At 39.7% G+C, this 23,795-nt stretch overlaps 1 protein-coding gene across 1 annotated transcript; it reads right to left on the reverse strand.

The window, feature by feature from the left end:
* Positions 1-7,664: 7,664 nt before the first annotated feature.
* On the reverse strand, positions 7,665-18,474 carry LOC114031402 (T-cell activation Rho GTPase-activating protein-like). Its single transcript, XM_027846462.1, has 9 exons — positions 18,334-18,474; positions 17,759-17,816; positions 16,834-16,900; positions 15,108-15,271; positions 14,083-14,244; positions 13,373-13,479; positions 11,532-11,727; positions 10,780-10,897; positions 7,665-9,704 (listed from the first exon to the last, which is right to left on the reverse strand). The coding sequence occupies exons 2-9, from the start codon at positions 17,783-17,785 to the stop codon at positions 8,467-8,469; spliced, it is 2,079 nt and encodes a 692-aa protein (XP_027702263.1). The 5' UTR covers positions 17,786-17,816; positions 18,334-18,474; the 3' UTR covers positions 7,665-8,466.
* Between the last annotated feature and the right edge of the window lie 5,321 nt (positions 18,475-23,795).

Here is a 23,795-nt window from a genome sequence, read left to right on the forward strand (position 1 = left end):
TCACTTAACTCCAATTCATGTGCAGGTTAAGACATCACCCTGTGATGTCATTGGTCCTCTTCAAAAACAAAAGATGGACAACAATTTCTCAAGATGATGGATAAGGATCCAGAACTGGAAGCGTTGCAATTCCCAAAGTTCTTGGATTCAGAGTTCTGGGCTGTCTCTTCCATGAAGGTTTCAGGAGAGATGGTAGTCAATAGTGGTAGTTGTTTGACTTGCCTGCCCCATACTGCCTCCTGTCTCTCTCTCGGGGTACTTTATTGCTTTGGCTAGGTTGGCTTGCCCACCCTGTGGGTGGCAGTTGATTGGTAATTGGTAGGGATGGCTGACTTTTTCTCTGCAGCAGAAGCTCCTGGAATGACGGCTGTGAGAGCTAGGGTGGAAACAGAACCGATAGTCAGGAGTGGGAGGTAGTGTCCTTCCAGGGCTCTTGTGTCTATTTGCCTAGTGGCAGCTGGTCAGCAGATGTTATTGGTGGTGATGAAGAAGGTGGGCTCTCCATGTCACAATTATTTCTCCCTTCAGTGATGGCTCTTGGAAGTGAAAGCGGGTCTTGGGGCAGGGGGTGGGTCACTGCTCTTCCCAATGCTGGTGGGCTCATAAACATTAGGGTCTCAGAAAAGATGATTGTTATATAGTGGTAGTGGGTTGTACTTGGCATATGTTGCCCCTTATTTCTACCTCAGGGTTCCTTGCTGTTTCACTTAGACTGGCTTCCTGACTCAGATTCTAAATATTCAACTCATTGAGTTGGTCTGTCAATGTGAATGTCATAGCTAGGCACAACCTTTGGACAATAAGATGGGTCCAGTTTTCAGGAGGAGAAACTGATCCGGTTAAAACAATTTGGAAAAATACATTGTGTTTTTAATAATCTCAAGCTACTCATTGCTCCAAAGACCTGTCTCTTCAATACCAGCATTTTCCAGATTATGCTGTAAAACTGAGAATCACTTACCTTTCCAGATCAAAGCCTCTAAAATGATAGAAGGAGGGTAGTGGTCAGACTAGTTGTTGTTTGTCAAGCATAAATCTTGTGATTCTAATCAATATAAAAAACATCAATGAAATAATAAGATGCATGTAGATTCAAACTACTCTGAGATTTCATGTCATACCTTGCAAAATTACAAGCATGATAAAAATGGGAACAATCAGCATAGGAGGGGTTGTGAGAAGATAAGCTGATGCACTGTTGTACTATTCCTCATTAATTGATTCTTCTCCAACTTCCTATAACACCCCTCCCTGAATTTTCTCAGCCTGAAACCCCTTTCACTTTCATCACTGAAAAGTCAAGGCCATTTGCCAAGAGTTCCCTTTCTTACTTTTTCTTCATCTCACATTACTCAGATATGCTCCTCCATTATCTCCCTCTCTCCTGTCTTGGATAGAGAGGCAGCCCTTCTCTCTGCCCAAACAGGTCCTGTTTGTATTCTTGATCCTAATTCCTCCTGGCTTTTTCAACATATTGCCCCTCCTTATATTATGCTCACTCTTTCATCTTCAGTCTCCCTCAATCTACTGCCACCTATAAACACACTCATTTTTCTCCTATATTTACAAAACAAAAGCCAAATCTTCATTTGATTCTACCATTCCCACTAGCTATCATCCTATATGTTTGCTTCCCACTATGGCTAAACTCCTTGGGAAAGCCATCTACAATCAGTACCTCTACTTCTCCTCTCAATCTCTTCTAAATTCTCTGTAGACTGGCTTTTGGTTCCATTATTTAACTGAAACCACCTCCTCCAAAGTTACTGATCATCTCTTGATTTCCAAATCTAGTGGCCTTTTCTCAATTCTGATCCTTCTTTACCACTTTATAGCATTTGGCAAGGCTGATAACCCTGTCCTCCTGGATACTTCCTTCTCATTAGGTTTTTGTGATTTGACTCTCTCCTGGCTCTTCTTCTACCTGTCTAACTGGCCCTTCTCAGTTTTCTTTTGCTGGTTCTTCAACTAGGTCATGCCTACTAACCATGAATGTCCCCCAAGGTGCCAATGGAATCTAAGACAGACCAAAATATGAATCTAATGATGGTATGTAGTATAGATTAGGAGGGGATAGTATGGCGGTAAACTATGATAATGTTTTAGTTGTCCAGGTATGAGGAAAAATTAGGGTTTGAATTAAGATAATTTCAGCGGTAATTGACAGACAGATATTGAAGTAAAATGAATCAGAGAAGAAAAATGAATAGATGCTTCTGGCTGATTATATAACGGAGAGGTCAAAGATAATTTTGATATGCTGAGCCTGGGTGACAAGGAGAATGATAACATTAATAGAAATAAAATGTCAAGAGGAGGAAAAAGTTTGAGGGGGATGGAGAGAGAGGATGATGAATGAGATTTAAGATATGTAAGTTTGAGGTAACATCGTATGACATCCAAGTGGATTTGCCTACAAGGGATTTGAAGAAATGTTTAGGAGAAAGATCAAGACTGGAGATTTCTGATCTGTTTCCTTGTTACTACCAAAAACTATGACATAAAGGAATTAACTGTTTCACCTCTGGGACTCTTGCCCTTCGGCTCTGGTGAGACCTGGTGAGTACCCTCCTCCTTTCCCTCCTTCCAGTTCTGGAATCATAATCAAATCAATACTGTCATTGCTACTGGATGGGATGTATTAATCTACCTTGTTATGGCTCCACTAACCATTCCTGTAACTTTTGAAACCAAAATAACCCTCTCTGGTCTTCACTCCCTTATGTATGCTGTTTCCTGCGTTAGACTCTAAGCTCCATAAGGACAAGAACGGTATTTGTTTTTTCACATGTATTCCCAGCTGTTGGCCAATGCTTTGCATGTAGTAGGCACTTAATAAATGCTCTTTCATTCAGTCAGTCTGCATAGAGATAGATGTGATAGTTGAAGATATGAGAGTTGTCTGAGGGAAAATGGAACAGAGAGAGAGGAGTGGGATTCCATGGACAGAGCCTTCATGGACACATATTTAGGAGATGGGATATAAGATGCAGTGAAGGAGAAAGAGATCAGTCAGAGTTAAGAGGAAAGCTAAGATAAGAGAGGTGTCAGAGAAGTCAGAGGAATTTGAAAAATGAGAATGATTATGACTATGATTATGAGGTGATGAAGAAAAGTAAAGGACAGTGAAGGCTAAGAAAAAAATCACTGATTTGGAAATTAGGAAGTCATTGGTGACCTTCAAAAGTACAGTTCTATTTGAGTGGAAGGGTCAAAAACTGTGTTTTAGAGGGTTTAAGGACTGAGCGTGTGATGAGACTATAGAGACAGAGAAGCTACTCAATTAATAATAATAATAATAATAATGGAATTTGGCAGGGAAAGAGAGGAGAGAAATAGGATAGGGAATTAGACACCACTGGAGAGGGAGAGATATTAGAGATCCTGGGGAGATGGAATAATTGGAGAACCACATCTTGGCAGAAGACAATGAGATAATGATTAAGAAATAAGTGGCAGAATTAGTCTTGGAAAGAAAGGGCATCATTTTTTCCTGTGAGTCTGTAGGGACAAAAAGAGGATGGGGGAAGATAGAAAGACATTTGAGATTAAAAAGGAGGATAGATGAAAGAGGTAAGGCTAAATGTATTTAGCATATTTTTATATACCAAATCTATTTAACATATTTAGTATTTAATTATTAAATTATTTATGTGTATGAAGTAAACTCTAAAGTAAATTCATTCCTCTCTAGGCTGCACTCCTGACTCTCCTGGACCTTCTGTACAATGCCCTAGAAACCTTTTCACCCAGGAAGCTCACTTCACTCCTGGACTTCACCCATTTGATGCAGCAGGAAATAGGGAGCCATTGTATATTCTTAAGATGCAATGTAACATAACGGCAGTCATGTTTTAAAAAATCTAATTCATCTGATTTGCTCTAATAACTCAAAGAATCATAGACTCAAAGAATTAGAAGAGGTCAATTCGTCCAACCTGAATAATAATAACCCTGACAGCATCTCTGTCAATTGGTGATCTGACCTCAGTTTGAAGTCCAGTATATTATGTAAGCTCTTTGAGGGTGGGGAGTGCTTGTTTCGTTGTTGGAGAGCTTCAGTTGTCAGGAAGCTTCTCCTTTCATCATGTTGAGATATGCCTCTCTATAATTTCCACCTCTTGCTTCTAGTTCTGACCTTGGGGGCCTAGTAGCTCTTCAAGTACATGGTGAAAGCTATCACGTATCTCCTAAGTATTCTGTCCTCCGGGCTAAACATTTCTAGCTTCTTCAAGAGTGCTGCATTTGGCCAGTATTGCTGGCTTCACACCATCCTGGATCCCCTCTTATAGATGAGCTAGAGTTTGTCAATTTCCTTTCAAAAATTCTGGCTTCAAAACCAGTCTTGGAGTGGAAAAGTCCATGTCTTCCTCAGTGAAGACAGACAAAAAAAATCAGTCTCTGCTTTCCTTTCCATCTCTGAATACAACTTTGGGATCAGTAGATCAAATGGTCTTGCCAGTTCCTTAGCTGACTTCCTGTTGTACCTTAAAGAACCCATCACTACTGACTTTGAAGTTCTTATATGGTGCTTCCTGTGGGTATTTTAAAAAATCTACTTAATTTCTAGTTTACATCTGACTTGCTATATTTTGTAAAAGTCATCCAAGTCTGATGAAATTTACTGTTCCAGTGGAAGAGAGAAAATAAGTGCCTAGTCACTATTCACGCACCTCCTTCCCAAGTCAGACGTTTCCTTCTTTCTGGGTTCTCAGGCTACCAGTACCAGGAAGCAATTATTTGTCTCTCCTAGAATAGTTTTTGATTATAGTAGCCTTTTGGCAGTTTTCATCCACAGTCTCATATTGTTAATTAGCTTTTTGTGTCTATGTACCTTATCTCCCACTGGATTAGAAGCACCATGAGGTAAAAGATTTTGCCTAATTCAAACCTGATAATTTCTCAATAAATATTTGCTGAATTGAATGGAATCTTTGTATCCTCTCCCTCCTAATCTCCAGTGTCCTATATTGGGTATAATATTGAGTACTCAAGAAATATTCATTGATTTATTTATTTTATCCAAAAACCTTACCTCCACATCTTGTTCCAGTGAATGAAGTATTTATTCCAGCAATCTATGTATGTGTGGGTAAGTTAGGTTCTTCCATCATTGTTACCTGACCTAATTTTGCTGATTCATTTTATACTTTTAACATTTTCAACCCAAGCTCCTTGTACAGGTCAGGTGGCTCACAGAGTATAGAATCATAGAATGTTGGAATGGGAGGGACCTTAGAGATTGCAGAATCACAGAACCACAGAATCTTATAGTTGGAAGGAACCTTAGAGGTCATCTAGTCCAACTATTACCTGACCAAGAATCTTCTCTGTAATGTCCTTGAAAAGAGATCGTTTGGACTTTGCTTAATGTTCTGTGAGAGGAAAATAAATTACTATCTCCTGAGATAGTCTGTCCTACTTTTTGGATGGCTCTGATTGTTAGGAAATTTGATTCCTCTTCTACTCGATATCCTGAACTTCAAATATTTGGAGACAGTTCTTATGAGCTGTGATGCTCCTTCTTTCTCTCTGTCTCTCTAGTCCTCCTCGATCTTTTTCCAGCTTAAATATCCTCAATTTCTTCAATGGATCCTCTCTGGGAATGATCTTGAAACCATCCCGGTTGTTTTTCTTTAGATGTTCCTTAGCTTATTCAATTCAATTCAATAAACATTTATTTAGTAACCACTGTATGTAAGGCATTGTATTAGGGACTGTGAGGATACAAAAAACTAAAAACAGACCCTGCTCTCAAGCAGCTTCCATTCTACTGGGAAAATATGACACCTAAACAAATAAACTTAGTACAAGAAAAATGCAGAGCGTTACAAGTGAGGGGTTAAAGGAAAGCATCATTGAGTTGGTAGCTACTGAACTGAACCTTGAAGGAAAACAAACATTTGGAGGGGTGGAGATGAGGAAAGCTTTTTTTTTTTTTTAAACAGAACACAGCACTCCAGATGTAATCTGGGCTTTTTTGTGGACTACAAGTTCAATGTAAGTCAATAGTGTCGTAAGATAGCCAAACAAGCTAAGACAATTTTAGCAGAACCGTAACTAGTCATTTTGGCACCCTCAGGAAACATGGCAGGGCAAACAGTATGAAATGCCCCTGAAATACACAGCTCAAAATGGGTCCTCAAATCAACGTCATAATTCATAACATAAAAATGATACAATAAGTAGACAAATTAAATTTAATAGAAGAGGAAACTAGCTACTGTACTGCTTTCTTAGCTCTGAAGGATTCCATGCATTAAATTTTTGCATCGTTTAGATTTTAGTACCCTAAGACAAAGTCTCAGTTGCCCTGACTTAGTTATGATTCTGGAAATAAAACTGCACTAAGAGAAGCATGATGTCCAGAACAAAAGTAATAGATCCACTAAACTCTGTCCTGGATAGATTGTTTCTGGAGTACTGTGTTCAGTTCCAGGCACCAGAAAGCATCTCAAGCCCAACATGTCTAAAAGGGATTTGTTTTTCTCCTGCCACCTTAGTTCTACCTCTCCTCCAAACTTTCCTGTTTCTGTGTAGGAAACCGCTATCTCTCTAATCACTCCATGTTTTCTGTACTTCTTGGTTGGTTCTCTATCCACTATGCTGTGCTGCCTCTCAAAACATTACATCCTGTTCTCCCCTTCATATACCCTTCCCTCTGTTCCAAGTCAAATTGGACTACCAGCTGCTTTCCCTACATGCCATTCTAGCTCCTGCCTTTGCACAAATGCTCCTTCCCCCCACACCCTGCACTATACCTGAAATGTTCTCTCTCCTCACTTCTGCTTTTTAGAATCATTGGCTTCAGGTACCATTTGTATGCAAAATTTTTCCTGATGACTCCATTGATCAGCACTTTCTCCTTGAAATTATTTAATCCTTGTATTTACTTCCTTGTGACATTTTGTGTTCTCTTCCCTGGCCCCTAGAACATAAGCACCTATGCTTTGTCTTTGTCTTCATAACCTCATTTGGGGTTCTCTTGCAAAAATACTAGAATGGTTTGCCACTTTCTTCTCCAGCTCATTTTACAGATGAGGAAACTGAGGCAAACAGGGTTAAATGACTTGCCCAAAGTCTTACAGCTAGTAAGTGTTTGAGGCCAGGTTTGAACTCAGGAAGATGAGTCTTCCAACCCTGCCCCTCAAGCCCTGCATTCATGATGAGGCAGTATGGCTTAATGGATTGAGTGCTGGACTTAGAGTCAGGAACACTTGGATTCAAATCTCCCCTCAGATACTTAGTAGGCTTGGTGATCCTGGGCTTACCACCTAAGATTTCCAGTTTTTCATCTGTAGTGCTTATGTGAGGATCAAATGAGAAAATGTATGTGAGGTACTTTGTAAAACCTAAAATGCTATAAAAATATGAGATATTATTATTCATAATGATTCCAATAGATATGCCAGCATGGAAGCCCCATAAAATAATGAGGCAATTTATGTGTGAAAACTTTTTGAAAAAGTTTAAAATACTAAACAAATACAAATGTCTTTGCCATATTGCATCTTTTCTCATGCTCTGACGTTCTGGTTTCAGAGTGACTCTATCTGGAGATAAGGTTCAGAGGCCAGTATTTCTCCCCATTTGCTTAGAGTGTTTCCATCGGCCACAGGGAAGAACACAACCTTGTTACTAAAGAATGAGTGAGTACTTGGTGCTTTCAAATGAAGAAGGTGATTTATTGTTAGTGTCATTTCGTTGACATTTCAAACAATCTCCAGCAAGTATTTTAAAATTTCAAAATGTTGACGTCCAACAGTAGGAAACAACATGATAATAAAAAGAAACTCAGAAGTGTGATCAGGGAGCCACAGCAATATTAACACCCTTCTATCAGTTTCCCCGAGATTAACGAGATGGTTAAGAGGGCACCATTTAACTGTTTTTCATAGGTTTTAAAAAATGGTTTTTCTTTGGTGTTTTTAATGGCTCACTGAAAGTTCAGATCCTGAATTCCTCTTACTAGAGAATTGCCCTCTCCATCTTCCCAAGTGACTAGTGATTACAAAACTACTCATTTGGGTTGAACTTCTGACAGGGGAATGAATTTTTTTCCCTAGATGAAATGGTCAGGAAAATAGGAAGATTTGCATTTCCTGCAAGGCACGCCCAAAGGAAAGGCCAGGTTCTGTTTTCAAACATTGTAACTAAGAAGAGAGTTCAGTGCCAACTTGGGTATAATATATGTACATGCAACACAAACACTCAACATGTAGCTATTCCTTCAGTGTATTACTTATGTTTATACATTTATTACATATTGCACATACTCAAGTTCATATAGACATGAACAACAGTTTTGGGGGGTAAACATTCTCTTTGAGGACCACCATATGTGGACTTCCAGAGGAGCTTATTTTTTATCTTCGTGAAAGAAGGTTTTTGGAAGCAGTTCTTTTGACAGAGCCCATATATTTACAGTAGTCACTGAGGGCTTTTTGTGGCATACAGCCTGGCTCCCTAAACATAGGATTCCTTGGCATATTGGACCTGGTCAATCTCAAACATTGGCTGACTACACCTTTCCATGAGATAGTCTTGTTTGTTTGTTAGCAAGGATTCAGACAAGACCCTTAACCGGTAAAACTCAGATGTTGGCATTTGTCCTTTCCCTTCCACAGAGATATTGGAATCCCCACTCTGTGCCCGAGTTTCACTCACAGCTGATGCACTGTCTCTATTGAGTAAGTCTCTGCCATGTGTATTCTTGGTGTGCCCACCATAGTTCAAAAGGAAAAGAGAGGGCAGTCTAGAGTCCTGGCTTAGCATGGTGTCTTTTATACTTTGGATTGTCCCGCTCCTATAGGGAAGGGTTTTGGAAATGTGGCAATGTTGGACTGCCTCCTCATAGGATGGTGGATTTCCAGGGATTTTCTGATCCACAAATTGGAATACCTCTTCGGCTGAGAAGAGACGTGACTTTGAACCCCCACATTCTGGAGCCGGCTGGTAGTTAACCATAGCTTCGGCACAGCTTTCCTGGACAATTCTTCTAGTGTGTTGGCTCTCCTTTTTGAGGTCCTTCTTCCCCTGGTCTCTGGGAAAGCGCCAACTTGGCACCTTTTTGTGAGTAGCAAAAGAGAATGACATGGAGTGTTTTTTTCTCTCTCGGGCTGGCTTACTGTTTGCATCAGCAGCCTTTGTTGTAAAGGATTGATGCCTAATGAAAAAGTTCCTTTTTGGACTTGAAGGAGAAACCACTGGTGAGTTGGCAAAGACTGAATTATCGGAGGAACTGTCCAGGGAACCACAGGAGGAGGTTTGGGGGAAATGCCCAACGGTTGATTCTGAGCACGAAGTTCCTTCCTTTATTGGAAGACCCAGTGACTTTTGTTTCCTGGGCTGTGAGTCTTTGGCTTCTTGACTCCTGTAACAGGAGCTTGCCTGGGGGACGGTGAAGTTGTCCTCACTCTTAGTCAGTTTCTGGCTCGTGATTCTGCTTTCAAGGTAGTCTTTCGAGGATGGCGTGCTGGGCTCTGAGTGCCTCCTTTCTTGAGTGCTGAGTGAGCTTTTTAGTAACACAGCATAAGAGATAATAGACCCTGGTTTTGACTCATGCTGAGGCTTCCCGTTGTCCAAGTCACGGACCAGTCCTTCAGTGTCTGGGGGCTGCTTGTTTTGAGAGCCAGTGCTGCTGCTGCCTTCTGCCTCAGCATCTGTACTCTCATAGGCTGAGTCATTTTGCAAAGTTGATATATCTAGGGAGAAATTAGACAACGTTTAGGCTTCCTTTACAGTTTGCAAAGGTCACTTCAGAAAAACACATTGCTGTGGCTGACCCTTTTTATCCCAACCATAGCCCTGTAGAACTGTTGGGCTCCTGGAAGTTTGGGCTAACAAGAAATTTGCTTTTTGCAGAAATGGACTTTTATATCTTTTGGGACCTGCTATTTTGGGAGGGAGATGATAGAGAGAAAGAAAAATACTAGGGGAAATGCATGTGTCAGGAAATGCAACAAAAGGAGAAAACAACATTCCACTGAAAGGTTCATTTCTGTTAGTTATTAGACTGTGAGCTCCTTGAGGGCAAGGATAGTGTTTTGTTTTGTTTTATTTTTGCCTTTCTTTGCATCCACAAAACCTAGCACAGTGCCTGGTCCATAGTAGGTTCTTCTTGCTTACTAACTTGCCTTGGTTAGAATTTCTACATCTAATAGCTTTTTCTTTGTTATGGAAGGATAGGCCTTATAGCTATGATATTGTAGCTGAAGGTTGTTGGATCATAGCTTTGGAGATGGAAGGAATGTTGGAGGCCACTTAGTTTAACCTTTTCATTTTGAAGATGGGAAACTGAGTCCAGAGAGGTTAAGTGCCATTGGACCCAAGGTCACACAGGGTGTGACAGAGCTCGGTTTGGAACACAGGTCCTCTGAGTATGAATCCAGTGTTTTAGCTATAGTATGCTGCTCCTCAGCATTGTTTAGTGAAGTTAACAGCTTTCCCTGATGTATCCAAAAAGGCAAGCAGTTCTTAAAAGATGATTCAGAGATACTCAAAATTAAAAGTTGGATATTCAAGTGGTACCAAGATGGCTCTTTCTAAAAATCACACTGAGAAGCTGGGTATGCAGTGATATGGTGTCTCTGGGTTCTATTACCGGGGATAGAGTGGGGAGGAATCATTGGGAAGTAATAGCGATGTACTTTAAAAAATCAATAAAAATATTTATTAAAAAGGAAATACTATAACTATTGAATGTATTTGGCAACTGTAATCATTTGCCTAGGCATATACTCCATTATAATGACAGTTAATACATAATCCAGACAGTACCTGAACAGTCAGTGTGCTCCAATGAGTCATCAGAAGTGATGCTGGGAGAGTGCCCCTGGATGTCTTCTCCAAATATTTCACAGCAGTTATCAATGAAGAATTCCACCAATGTCTTAATCTGTGAGAAAAACACAAGAGCAAATGTTGACAGATGATATGGAACTTAGCGGCTTCTTTTATTTATTTATTTATTTTTTTTTTTTTTTTGTTAACTGAGTAAAGTACTCATGGATTCATTTGAAGTAACAAACAGGGAAACAAAAGACCTACTGATTAATTTCTAGTCAATACTATTAAAGTTATGGGGGCTGGTTTCATCAAAGACAACTGCATTTTCTTCTTTTTTAAATCATTTTGCAAAAATTGTCCATTTTGCATTTCTTAGACCGTTTTCCTTTTCTATAGTTATGTAATCAGCTACTACAAGGTGTGGTGTCCCAAATGAAAAAGCCACGTGTGTATATTAGGGAGTCAGACTGACGCAATAATTACTGTTTTTTGTCTGCTGGTTGACAGCATGATTGGAATAATGATGTATATTGAGTGGTAGGTTATGAAGCTCTCAGATGGTATGTGGATCTATGATAAATGCCGAGAGAGTGAAGAAATCACAAATTCATGCTGAATCTTCCACTTTTCATGATAATTTTGACCCAAACAGGGCAATTGAGCAATACTAATTTTTTTTTTCTTTTGCAAGGAATAGTAATAGGAAGAAAGGGGGAAGTTCCCAAAATCGGGGAGGAACAAACCTTGTTATTCAGCTCCTTCTGGGCATCAAAAGACAGGCTTTGGTCGGTGTTGAGGTTCAGCATGTTGGGTCCAATACAAATGGCAAGATTGCTTGAATCCATCTTGCTGACATCTGAATTCTTGCTGATGTCATAGAGCATGCAGACCAAATGCTTGAGCAGCAAGAGATTGGCCCTTGGTAGTTTCTTTGTGACCCTAGAATAAGATGTAAAAGAGACATTAAAAAAAAAAACAAATTTGATGATGGTGGCCTGCAGAATATTCAAGTGATCCTCCTTGCCTTGTCCTAACTGGCACTTCCTTTTACAATGAGGAGGATAATTAGAAGAAAAAATGCATGTGTACAGATGAAACTTCCATTCAGAAATGTCCAGGGACAGCTAGCTGAGCACACTCTGAAACTGATTCACCAAGGGCTTTGAAGACCTAATGAGTAAAGCCTTTACAAAGAAAAACACCCACACTATCACATTTGACTATTACAGTGCCACACTTGACCATTAGTGCGGATGTAATTTCAATCATGGCTGGAAGTGAAATTCCTTCCAGGTCTGTGATTTTATGATTTGACAAGGCTCTGCGGTCTTGTTCTACACCTGAAAGTGTATGGACTGCCTGTTAGCTGAGACTGATGTTCCTCGTCTCTTTACACTGCAAAATTTGTTTTCATAGGATATCTTTGGCTTTCATAGGATTTCTTTGACTGCAGCCACCAAAAAAAGACAGCAAACATATCATAGACTAAGGGAAAACAACTTTTCAGTCAGTGCTCATGAAGATCATCAAGGTGATAACTGTATTTAGTAAGAATTATAAATTATGTCTGTTATCTCAGTCTTTCAGTTTGTGAAATGGAAAGATGGCATTTCTTGTTTCCCTTGCTCACAGAAAAGGGTCAATGTTTGAAAAGTACTTTGAGTTCTTCTAATGAGATAATCTTAAGATGGATCTTTTAAAGAAAAAAAAAACCACACACCACAAAACTTCAATGTCTTCTATTCTATCCAAGTTATACTTTAGCCATCCAATAATGTGCAGAAAACATGATATTTATGCAGTCCACAGTTATTGGCACAGTGTGTTCCTAGGGTTTGATGGTTTTAAAATTAGATTTCAAGATTATCTTTTCATTAATAGATCCAACTTTTATTAGTTAATCAAATATACAGTCCCTTGAAAGATGTACTTAAATTAAATATTGAATATATTGAATTCAATTATTAAATTCAATATTGAATACTGAATATACTTGTACTGATATGCTTATTTAATTCTACATAATTTCTAGTTCAGATGATCATAAGAATGCTACTCTGGGGAAGATCACTGTTCCATTCTGTATTCTGTATCTGGGAGGAGCACTGAGGGATATTTTGTAAGATAGCATGTTTACTCTATGTGATCTCAAACTCAGAAGACTAGAGGTTTCCTCTAGAAATCCCTAGTTTTGCTTAATAAACTTTAATGGATTTGTCATCCATTAATTTATTTAAAACCTCATCAAGTCTATTTATATTCATGTTCAAAACTATTTCTTGGTATAATGAGTTCTATCCATTTATTGCCTGCTTTGTAAAAGTTGTATTTCCTTTTATTGGGTTCACAACGACCTCTTTAAAGTTTTATTTAGGGATGCCCCCTAGTTTTCATATTCTGGGGGGTGGTAAACAAGTTACCCAGTTTTTAAAAACTCTATGATCTTATAAAATTAAGTCATAAAATACTCTAGCCTAAGGTTGGACTTGATGGTTTCTGAAGCCCCTTGCTGCTCTAAATCTATGATCCTATGTCTATTGGTATAGAAAACTGATTCCCAAAATCAGTTGCTTTTATTACTTACTGTTTCAGGCTCTCAATTTTGTCCTCATTCGGCTTCTCTAAGGCTGCCATCCATTCTTCAGACAGATCTGATGAAAGTAGCTTGAGTGGGATACTCCTGAGGAAATCCTGTTTGAAGAAAGGTATGTGGCTTAACAACTGTCTGTTGTGAAGTGTGCTGACTGATTCCTTCCAGGGAAATCAGTTATTACCGTAATACATCTAACTTATTCCTGTAACCTCAGTTGGGGAAACTATTCTATTTCACATTGCTCTTCAGTGATTACCTGCTGGCAGGTATAAAATTACATCTCTAGGTGTGAACTGAAAGTAGCAGTGCCTTCTAAATTAGGGAATCTGGTTCCATGAGATTGGCCATGAATCAGTCTTGGTGTTTCCCAAGAATTTGGGACCACAGGGATAAAGAGGGTCTCAAAAAAGAAAAGTTCACTGAAATGTCAATCTTTAAAGGTCAAGTAGTCTGAACCTTAGAGTGATATAGCTGCTCGTTTCATTAAAATAATCAGTCACAAGTTTATTAGAATCTTCAGTCTGTATCTATCATTTCAGCCCTGGTTTGAATCCCAGCCCATGTATTTGCTATCCATGTGACCTTCGGCAATTTATGCCTCAGTTTCCTCATCTGTAAAATGAAGGAGCCGGGATGGATAGTCTGTAGGGGGTCTCTTCCAGTTGTAGATCTGTGATCTATAACCTATAATATAATTTTACCTTAAAAACTGCAGCCAGTAGGTGCACAGATCTGGTCTCTAAACTGACCGTTCCCCCACAATTGAGCTCTTCCTTAAGCTCTTTCCGAGCCTTTTCACTGGCAGCCTTCCTGAATATTCCTTCTGTGGAAGGGCCTTTGCTTCGAAGAATATTGAGAATTTCCTATAGGAAACATATATAGAAATGAAAAATGATTACATTTATTGGATTTGGCTGAAGCAAAACTAAGACCCCTAGTTTGCTGAGGCTCACAGGCCTAAGATCATATTAAGACTGAGCAAAGGTTGTTTTTGTCTTAAATTTAGGATGAATTCTAACATGACAATGCCTTTCACATCAAGTTGCTCCTTTTTCAAAAACATGAATCTGGCAGCTTTTATACATAGCTTTTTCTCTTTCAACATGGCCACTCACTGTTCTCTTCAACGTTGCCCAGCTTTACAAGGAAAGGTGCCATGGGAAATGCTGTAGTTACTTTACATAGTCTCAAATGCACCTCTACCTCCCCTTACTGTGAAGCCATCCCATATATATCGGGGCTTCTTCACCTTTTTTTGTGTGCCATGGTCCCCTTTGGTAGTCTGGTGAAGCCCATGGACCCCTTCCCAGAATAATGTTTTTAAATGCATAAAATATATAGGAGTACAAAGGAAACCAATTATATTGAAATACAGTTATCAAAATTTTTTTTTAAACCAAGGTGATGGACCCCAGGTTAAGATATATTAAATGTTGAATATTCTGCATTAAATTCCTAGTATTCTGTATCTATAATCTTTTGCAGCTTCTGGAAAGCCTGAAATACTGGAGACGTTGGGCCCTCCCCTGGGTAGGGGGGAGGAGAGCATGCATTTTCCTGATGTGCTTATAAATGCAAATTCTGTTTCAAAAAGGAAAGGACCAGTAGGGAATGACTTTACTTCAATAGGCTCAGCATGAGCATCACAAAGGAACAACTTTGAAGGACTCTACTTCTAACATTGAACAGGAAGACAGAACTGAAGTGCGTTTGGAACCCAGTGTACCTGAATGGGCTGGGGAAGGATGTCATCATCACCGCAGATTATTGACAAGGGCTGGTCAAACAGGGAAGGTTTCCCTTCTGGTGTCAGAGATCCAGAAGAGTCCGATGAAGAGGCTGTCCTTCTCATGGGGAAAGGCCAGGTTATCACCTTTCTCTTCTTATTTTCTGTGACAAACAACAGCGAGCAAAAGAGACAACTTAGACCAAATTGTCATGTAGCAAATGGGACATAAGGAAATATACAGTAATGTGTTATCACATAATAACCAACTAAAGTAGGCTGTGTGGGAGAAATAATTTAAAAAAATTAAGAAAACAGAGAGGGTAAGAGACACTTAATCAAGAGAAGCCTGACTGAAAAACAACCCCATTATCACCAAGGCAACTGAGCTCTAAACATCAACACCAAGACACAACTACAAGTCTCCACCTTTCCTGTTTTTATGCTGAGGCAAGTCGTTTCTCTAGAAGGGTAGCAAAGCAACGTGTAGATCACCAACACTCCAGCCTTAAAATGGTGGTTTTAATAACCACACTGGACATTTCTGGCCAGACCCTTATCCATGTGCTTCACCCGTCTGTGAGATGGCTCTGTAGTCTTATTTCCCTATCGTGCAGATGAAGAAAATGAAACTCTTTGGGAGGAAGTTACTTGCTCAATATCACAAGGACAAAGATAGCATGACCAGCTGTAATTCTTTGGAACCATCATAGCATTAGCTAGCCACGAGGGGGCAGTCTCTGTTGGTGTTTTCTTTCTCAGCCAACTTGTGCTGTCTTGCTATTACTACTAAATGAGGGAAATGCTTGTACCCAAACCTTGCACTTGAGAATTTTCAGTGTAACTCTTAGCCACAAAGTTTATTCTTTTGCCCAAAAGCCAGAAATGGAAATTTTGTTTGATAAGTTCTTTTCATTCCAGAAACTTCATGTTCCAGTTGCTAAATAGGGATATCTCAGTGGTATATAGTGCTCCCTGGTAAAGAAATTTCCTTTATCAACGCAGGTCCATACCTTCTCTGTAACTTACTCTCTTAGAGAGTTGCCCAGAGCATGGAGGGGGTTGAGTGATTAAGCCCAGGGTTACATAGTGAGTATGTGTGAGTTTGGACCAAATACCTGAATCTGAAGCCAGCTTTCTATCCATTATTTCTATCCATTATCTGCTTCTTAGCTAATATATAAACATGTTGACTAATTCCCATATTCAATGCCTATTAAAGCTCAAGAGAGCTGTTAGGGCTGCATTTGGGTCAAATATGCTGAAGAAGCTTTAAAAAAATTGAGTTGTTAGTGGTATAACCAACTGAGGTTCTAACTTATAAGCAAAGACTACTGAAAGACCTAAGGTCTAAGACACTAAAAGAGAGAGGGAAAAAGGAGAGAGTTGGAAAATACATCACATTTGTAGTATTTGCATGCACATTATTCCCTTAGCCCTGGAACTGAAATCATCAAAAGTGTATGAGGCAGTAATTAAACTGATTCAGAGCCCTTGGGAGAAGGTGGTTATTCTAGAGAGATCACAGTGCCTCCTCTTTCTGAGCCATCCATCCCTAGGCAGGCAGGCTGAAGACTGCCGGTCACCTAAGTGTTAATGTTCTGTAGTGGTTAACAGAACACTTATCAAACAAAAATTCCTAGTAGTGAAGCCTTTGTGGTTTGGCAAACCAAGAACACTAACTCTCAGCATTTATATAAGATATGAGTTTATTTTTGAAACTCACCAATCAGGTGGCAAATCCCATCTTCACTATCACATTGTGGCAGCAAGTGGTGTTCTTTGACATCGCCCTAGAAAGATATTTATCTCAGTTAGAGATCAGTCATTAAAGCAATCCTCTCCCTAAATCAACTCTGCACATGACACTGTGAATGTTTTGCTTATATTAAAAGAGATTAAGAATACGTTAAATCAGCTCCAAGAGTCTAAAATTAATCTTGTCTAAATTAAAATTTTTTAATTAGCAAACTCTTATTTTCTTTCCTTCTCTCCCTTGGGTGGGAAAAAAACCCAAATCCTCATAACAAATATGCATAGTAAAGCAAAATATTGTTTTTGCAGAGTCCCACATTGACTCTGACCAAAAATATGTCTTGTTCTATATGTTAAGTACATCACCTCTCTGTTTCTCTAGAATTAATCTTAAACTCTAAGGAACAGTCTGTAGAAGAGTCTAGTTTAACTAGAAATTTAAGTTGCTACATTATTATTGGATCATAGCTTTAGAGCTGTACAAGACTTTAGAGATCATCAGGTCTAACCGTCTCATTTTATAGAGAAAGAAACTGAGGCTCAGACAGACTAAATGATGTCCAAGATCATATAACTAGTAAGTGATAGATCTGGGATTTGAACCTGGATCCTCAAACTCCAAAGTCAGGGGGTTCTTTTCATGCCATATTACTTCGCTTTTACATGTCTACATATCTATCCTAACCAAGGCTCAAGTGAACTGAAATTCTGGTCCAAGACCAAATATTTAATGCACTTCTTATCTCTGACTGACACTCAATTAAAGTTTCCATATAATTTGTATTTAGTGTTTTGGATTGTAAGAAAAAGAAAAGAAAAGAACACAAGATCAGTGAACGGTGTTGGGCTCTACCCTGTAAGAAACATGAATTTCTAAAAACAGTAGAGATACTTACAGTATTGCAGCCGCTCAGCACCTTCATGAACTTTACTCTTCTCTTCTCTCGGCTCTGCCTAAAATAAAGAAGCAGGCAAGAGAGTTAAGCCTAGTCAGAGTCAATTGTAGTGCTGCTCTGCTAAAAACAGCCTTTTAAAATTATTTTGAGAGAAGAGGATTTATTTAAAGTCAGTTGTATCTGTTGCCATATGCTCTGAGGAGAGAATCTGTAACTCGTTTATTTCCTAAATTATTTAAGTATGAGAACTTTACCATTCCAAAACGTAATATTATCGTTTACTTTCGAATTCGAGTTTACTTTTGCCGAATGATTTTTCATCCGTCAGTCAATGCAAACTAATGTCAAAACAGCTTTTAAATGATCAAGATTTTGCCTTTCTTAGGAATTCAGCTACTTGTAGAGGCAAAGAGAACAAATCCAGCAGTTGTAACCTTTAGTAGAGATACCACATTTTCAGCCCTCAGAATCTCTGTTGACATGCCACTATTCTCTTCGATGTGTGCTGTCAATTATCCATGATTAGGCCCTTGAGGCTTCAAATTCATTACTTAGTGGGAATCCAAAGTACTTACCTTCAGAGGGTCTTTAGCCAGAGCTCTTTCACCTCTGCTGAACTGTACAAAATGGGAGAAAGAGCATGACACTCTCTGCCTCAACTAATCCACTGCTGGAGAAGGAGGAGACTGAACGTTCTAAGCTCATGTGTTGTGCATTATAAGCAGAGAGTGGGGGCAGGTGGAAATTCACAATGTAACGGAGACAGGAAGAAGCATCATGGGGCTGTCACACACAGACATGGCCAGCCAACCACCCTAGAGCTTGACACTTCCTCTTGCCTTATATGGCACGGGGGTACTTTTTTCTTTTCTTTTCTTTTCTTCAATGAGAAGCAAACAAAATCTGTGAGCTGCTCTGAGTGGAAAAGATGACACAGAAATAGTCGGCAGGTAAAGGTTCCCCATAATGTCAGAGGTGGGATGTGTGAATTAGAAGTGATGCTATGCTGTAGGTAAAGAGAGAGTATTTTCAGTGACATGTTTCTTACCTTCAAATGACCATTCTGTTGTTTGTATTACCCTCCTCCAGACCACCCACCATCCTGTATGACAGTCAGTGGTGTGTGTGTGTGTGTGTGTGTGTGTGTGTGTGTGTGTGTGTTTTCCCTGTGCAAAGCACCATATTTGATACTGTTAACAGACATTCTATATAGCGTAGAAGGAGTTCTAGATTGGGATTTTAAGTCATGACTCTATTACTTACTAGTTATGTGACCCTAAGCAAATGATTTCATCTTTCTGAGGCTCAGTTTCTTCTTCTGCTAAATTAAGCTCTTGGAATAGGTGAGAGGCAGCTAGGTGTAACAGAGGGCTGGCCTCAATCTATTTGCCCAACCCTAACCCTTCAGTCAACCTCCAGTCTCAAATCTCCAATTAACTTCCTATAAGACATCCTATACTGAATGTCCCATAGACATCTTAAATTCAACATGTCCAAAATAGGACTTACTATCTTTTCCCAGTCCTGCACCCTTCTTCCCTTTCACTCCAGACTTCTTTATTACTGTCAAGGGGACCACCATCCTCTTAGTCACACAGGCTTAAAACCATGGCATCATCTTCAACTCCTCCTTCTCACTCACCGCACGTATCCAATCTGTTGTCAAATCTTGTTACTTCTACCTTCCCGACGTCTTCTCTCCACTCATACAGCCACCATTGTTGTAAGGCCTTCATCACTTCTCACCAGAGACTATTGCAATAACCTGCTGGCTGGTCTCCCTGCCTCAAATCTCTCCTCACTCCAAACCATCTTCCACTCAGCTTAAAATATAGGTTTGGTCACATCACTACTCTATTCGATAAACGCTAGTTTATTGGTTCCCTATTATCACCTGGGGGGTGGGGGGAGGGTGTAATTAGGTGGCATAGTGCATAGAGTGCCAGGCCTGGAGTCAAGAAGACTTCTGTTCAAACCTGGCCTTAGACACTTATTAGCTGTGTAACCTTGGGCAAGTCACTGTACCCTGTTTGCCTCAGTTTCCTCATCTGTAAAATGAGCAGGAGAAGGAAATAGCAAACCATTCGAGTATCTTTGCCAAGAAAATCCCAAATGGGATCACAAAGAGTCAGACACAACTGAATAGAATGAACAGCAAGGGATACTAAAAAGCAGAGTTGAGAAGGGAGGGGCATTCCTGGTATGGGAACCAGTTTGTGCAAAAGCATGGAGATGGGATGCCGTGTATGGAGAAGAGCAAATAGGCCATGTTTTTCTGGAGCATCAAATGCAGGCAGGGAAGTCATGAATAATAATAAGTCTGGTAATGTAGGTTGGAGTCAAGTTGTCAAAGGCTTTAAATGACAAACAGAGGAGTTCATTTTTTTTTTTTTTTATAATAGAGGTACTATGAGGTACCTAGAGGTACTATCTTAGAGGTACATTAGAGTCTATTCAACAGAGGAGTGATGTGTTCAGGCCTTTAAGGATATCACTTTGGCAGCTGTGTGAAGTACAGATTGGAGAAGGGAGAGTCGTGAGGCAAGGTTATCAATTATGGGCTATTACAGTAATCCAGGAAATAAGTGATGAGGATCTGATTTAGGATAATGAAAATGCTTATTCTGAGCAAGTTCAACTTTAGGACTCAGTTTCCTTTTTATGTAGAAGGATTAGATGACTTCTACATTTCCTTATAGTTCCAGATCTATGATCTCATTTTCCTATGACCTCAAAGGTCGTGTCTCACTTCAATTCTATGAAATAAATAAAATCTCTTAAGGATCTTCACCTAAAACTCCAATTTTCTGCAGTTATAAAGACTGAGACTTCCAAAACCAAACTCTATTCTCTTTCTAGTTTTTACCCCTCAAAAATAAATGTGTTGTGCTCACTTTAGCAGCACATATATTTAAAAAAAGGGTTATCACTTTCACTTAAAATTTCTGGTATATACTATGCATCAGTTTTGTCAATTCATATTTATATAAATAATTATCAATTTTGTCTAAATCTCTGCTTTGTTAAAATATAACCATAGGTAAATTCAAAAGAAAAAAATGTATGTAAAGAGCTTTGAAAATCTTAAAAGCATTATATAAATGTAAGTTACCATCATTATTATTCCCTAATAATATCAATTTCACTGATATTTGCTGCAATTTCTCCTTTTCCATTTGCACTTTTACTGAGGTATATTTTCTCTCTCTTTTTTTGATTAAAGTTCCTAATGCTTTAAAAAAAAAAACCCCACAGTTCTGCAGGAAGACAGGAAAGGATAACACCTTATTGATTGCTTAGACCAGTATGATGCAGTTAGGGCATGCTTCACGCTCAGGAAGAGAAGGAGCTATATACGTCTGTAATCATCTTTGCTCCCAAGGGTACTGAGTCAGTTCAACAACTGCCTGCATCTGATGAATTCAATGGGTGAATTAAAAGAGAATCCCTGGTCTCATTGAGAGTTAGGAGGCTCATGGGTACCTGTAATCACAGCATCACAGAATCCCAAAATTTCAGAGTCAAAAGAGGCTTCAGTGGTCATTTAGTTCAGCCCATGCATGTGTCAAGATACTAGGAGACACCCTGTTTTCCAGAGCTAAGTCCCAGCAAGCAAGCTGTGTCCCTAGCTTGGCATAACAACAATCCTTTGCACTCTCTCTCTGGATGATCTCACACTCTGGCAAAATCATATAATTATTGTATTACTTTGACCAGAATCAGATGTTCTCTGAGCTTGTACAAGTAACAGACAACATCGGACAAGTACCCATGTTCTGGTCATGAAGCCCTGCTCATTGTCAAGGCTGTAGCTCACTGTGTAGCCATTGATATAAGTATTGAGATCTCCTCACACTGCCTTGGGTCCCCCCCCCCCCACTAGGGGTGAGGCCCTAGCACATGTGTCTAGATCCCCTCCTTGCTTACAAGCTGTTTCCCCCACTTTGAAATGAAACTTCTGTTTAATTCCTGACTCCTGTCTCTAGCCTGCTGTGTTCAGCTCTGGCCATCCTCAGATTAAAGGCCGGTTTGGTCCAGTTGACACATGAAAGGAACCACCATTATAAAATACCCAATAAATGGTCATCCAGTCCCTTCTTGAAGACTTCTGAGGAGGGGGAACCCATTACCTCTCCAGGCATCCCATTCTATTTTGGGACAACTCTAATTGTTAGGAAGTGTTGGTGTTTTTCTCTTCCCTTGGTAGGAAGTTCTCCTAAGCCTAAAGTAACTTCTTTACAGCTTCTCCTCGTTTCTCCTGGTTCTGCCCTCCTGGGCAGCCAAGCTGAACAATTCTAATGCCATGGTGATCCATAGATCTTATTCTTATATATGATATATGACATATGATATAAGGGCTTATATTGATATAGCCCTCTCCTTCCAATTTTACCCTGTGTCTCATAGTGATGAGAAGGTAAACCCTCCCCCCCATAGTAGGGAAAAAGGTTTTGGTTGGATTGTAAGCTCAGCAATGTAACCTAGAAACCAAAAATGCTAATGCAACATTAGGCTTCATTCCGCGGGGTGCTGGTAAATGTTTAACAACTGTCTGTCTGAAAAGCATGATGCGTTTTAAAATTTCATCAGCATTATTAATGTTTTCTCCATCACTTTTTTAAGTCTAGACCATCAATAAAAGAACAAATCAGGCCTTGATTTGTAATGTTTGCCAATTTCTGAGGGGTAAATGATCACACTGAAAATTTGACAACGAGCTCAGTGCCGTAAGAGTTAGCTCCAGCTCACCGCTGTCTTGATTATTAGAGGAATGGGGTCCAGGACCAGGGAACGTGAAAGTCACACTATACTCTGCCTTAGTTAGATGATAACAGGAGTATTTTTTTTTTTTTAGTTCTTGGTGCTTTATTTTAGGAAGGATACTGAAAAGAGTGCTGAAGAATGTGGCAAGGATGATGAGGTGACTGGAGTCTATGGAATAAAAGGGTCAGTTCGAAGAAATTGATGATGTTTAGCCTAGGGAACAGACACTGTAGGGAAACATGATAGTTTCCTTCCACTGTCATGTGGAAGAGGGATTGGTGTCATTTAGTCATTCAGGTGTGTCCAACTCTTCATGATTCCATATAGGATTTTCTTGGCAATGACACTGGAGCCATTTGCCATTTCCTTTTCTAGTGGATTAAGGCAAACAGGGTGAAGTGACTTGCCCTGGGTCACACAGCTAATGTCCGTGACCAGATTTGAACTCATCTTCCTGACTCCAGGCACAGCACTGTATCTGCTAAGTCTCCTAGCTCGTGGAAGAGGGATTAGACATATCCTATTTGACCCCAGAGAGCAGAGGTAGAGGACCTGGTTGGAAACTACAGAAAGGCAGATTCAACTCCACGTGAGAAGAAACTTATTAAGATTATGAGTTGCCGAGTAGTTACTGATCTGCATTGGCAGAAGGTGTTTCTACATCAGGAGTTCCTTATGTTGATGAAATCTTGGGCCCAGACCACACTTCCTCTCCTTCCTTCCACCCTCACCCCAATTTTCCTTTTTTCTCACAAGAAGACACAAGCATAAAACAGCCTTCTAAGCCTAACCCTTAGACCTAAATGAAGAAGGGATCACAAATCACCAGAGCTTGGCATTCCCTTTGGCTACTACTGCTGGTTAAGTGGGGCCATATTTCTTATGGTTCACCACATCTCATAAATTCCTCTTCCCTAAAGAGACCACTCACGGAGTGTTATCAGGGACTGTTCTTTGGAAGGAAACCTAATTCCCATGTCCCTTCCCTGAGTCTTGTTTTTCAAGTGGCTGCCTGGGGCAGTGACTCAAACTTTTCCATGGTGCCTGTCTCTCCAAGCACATTTTTGTTACTAAGAGGGAATGAGATTTGGCACATCACACCCACTGTAAATAACACATCTCCCCCATGCTGTCTGTGGGCCATCAGAAGCAATAAAGGAACCTCTGGGCATGTCTTTTTTTACCCTGGCTCCAAAGATAGCCCTGTCAGTTATTGTTTTTACACTTTTAAACTGATTTTTAAAAAGTTTTGTGAGACCCTGTGGTTGATCTT

Source organism: Vombatus ursinus, unplaced genomic scaffold (assembly GCF_900497805.2).
Source record: "Vombatus ursinus unplaced genomic scaffold, bare-nosed wombat genome assembly UNPS02015175.1, whole genome shotgun sequence".
NCBI classification, from domain to species: Eukaryota; Metazoa; Chordata; class Mammalia; order Diprotodontia; family Vombatidae; genus Vombatus; species Vombatus ursinus.

Bases quoted from the DNA above. Each gene is read 5' to 3' on its own strand.
- LOC114031402 (XM_027846462.1), bottom strand. From the start codon at position 17,785: ATGAAGGTGCTGAGCGGCTGCAATACT. The intron at 15,272-16,833 runs GTGAGTTTCAAA...TGTTTGTCACAG, and splicing joins TGGGATTTGCCACCTGATTG to AAAATAAGAAGAGAAAGGTG. The intron at 11,728-13,372 runs GTAAGTAATAAA...ATCTTATTCTAG, and splicing joins AAAATTGAGAGCCTGAAACA to GGTCACAAAGAAACTACCAA.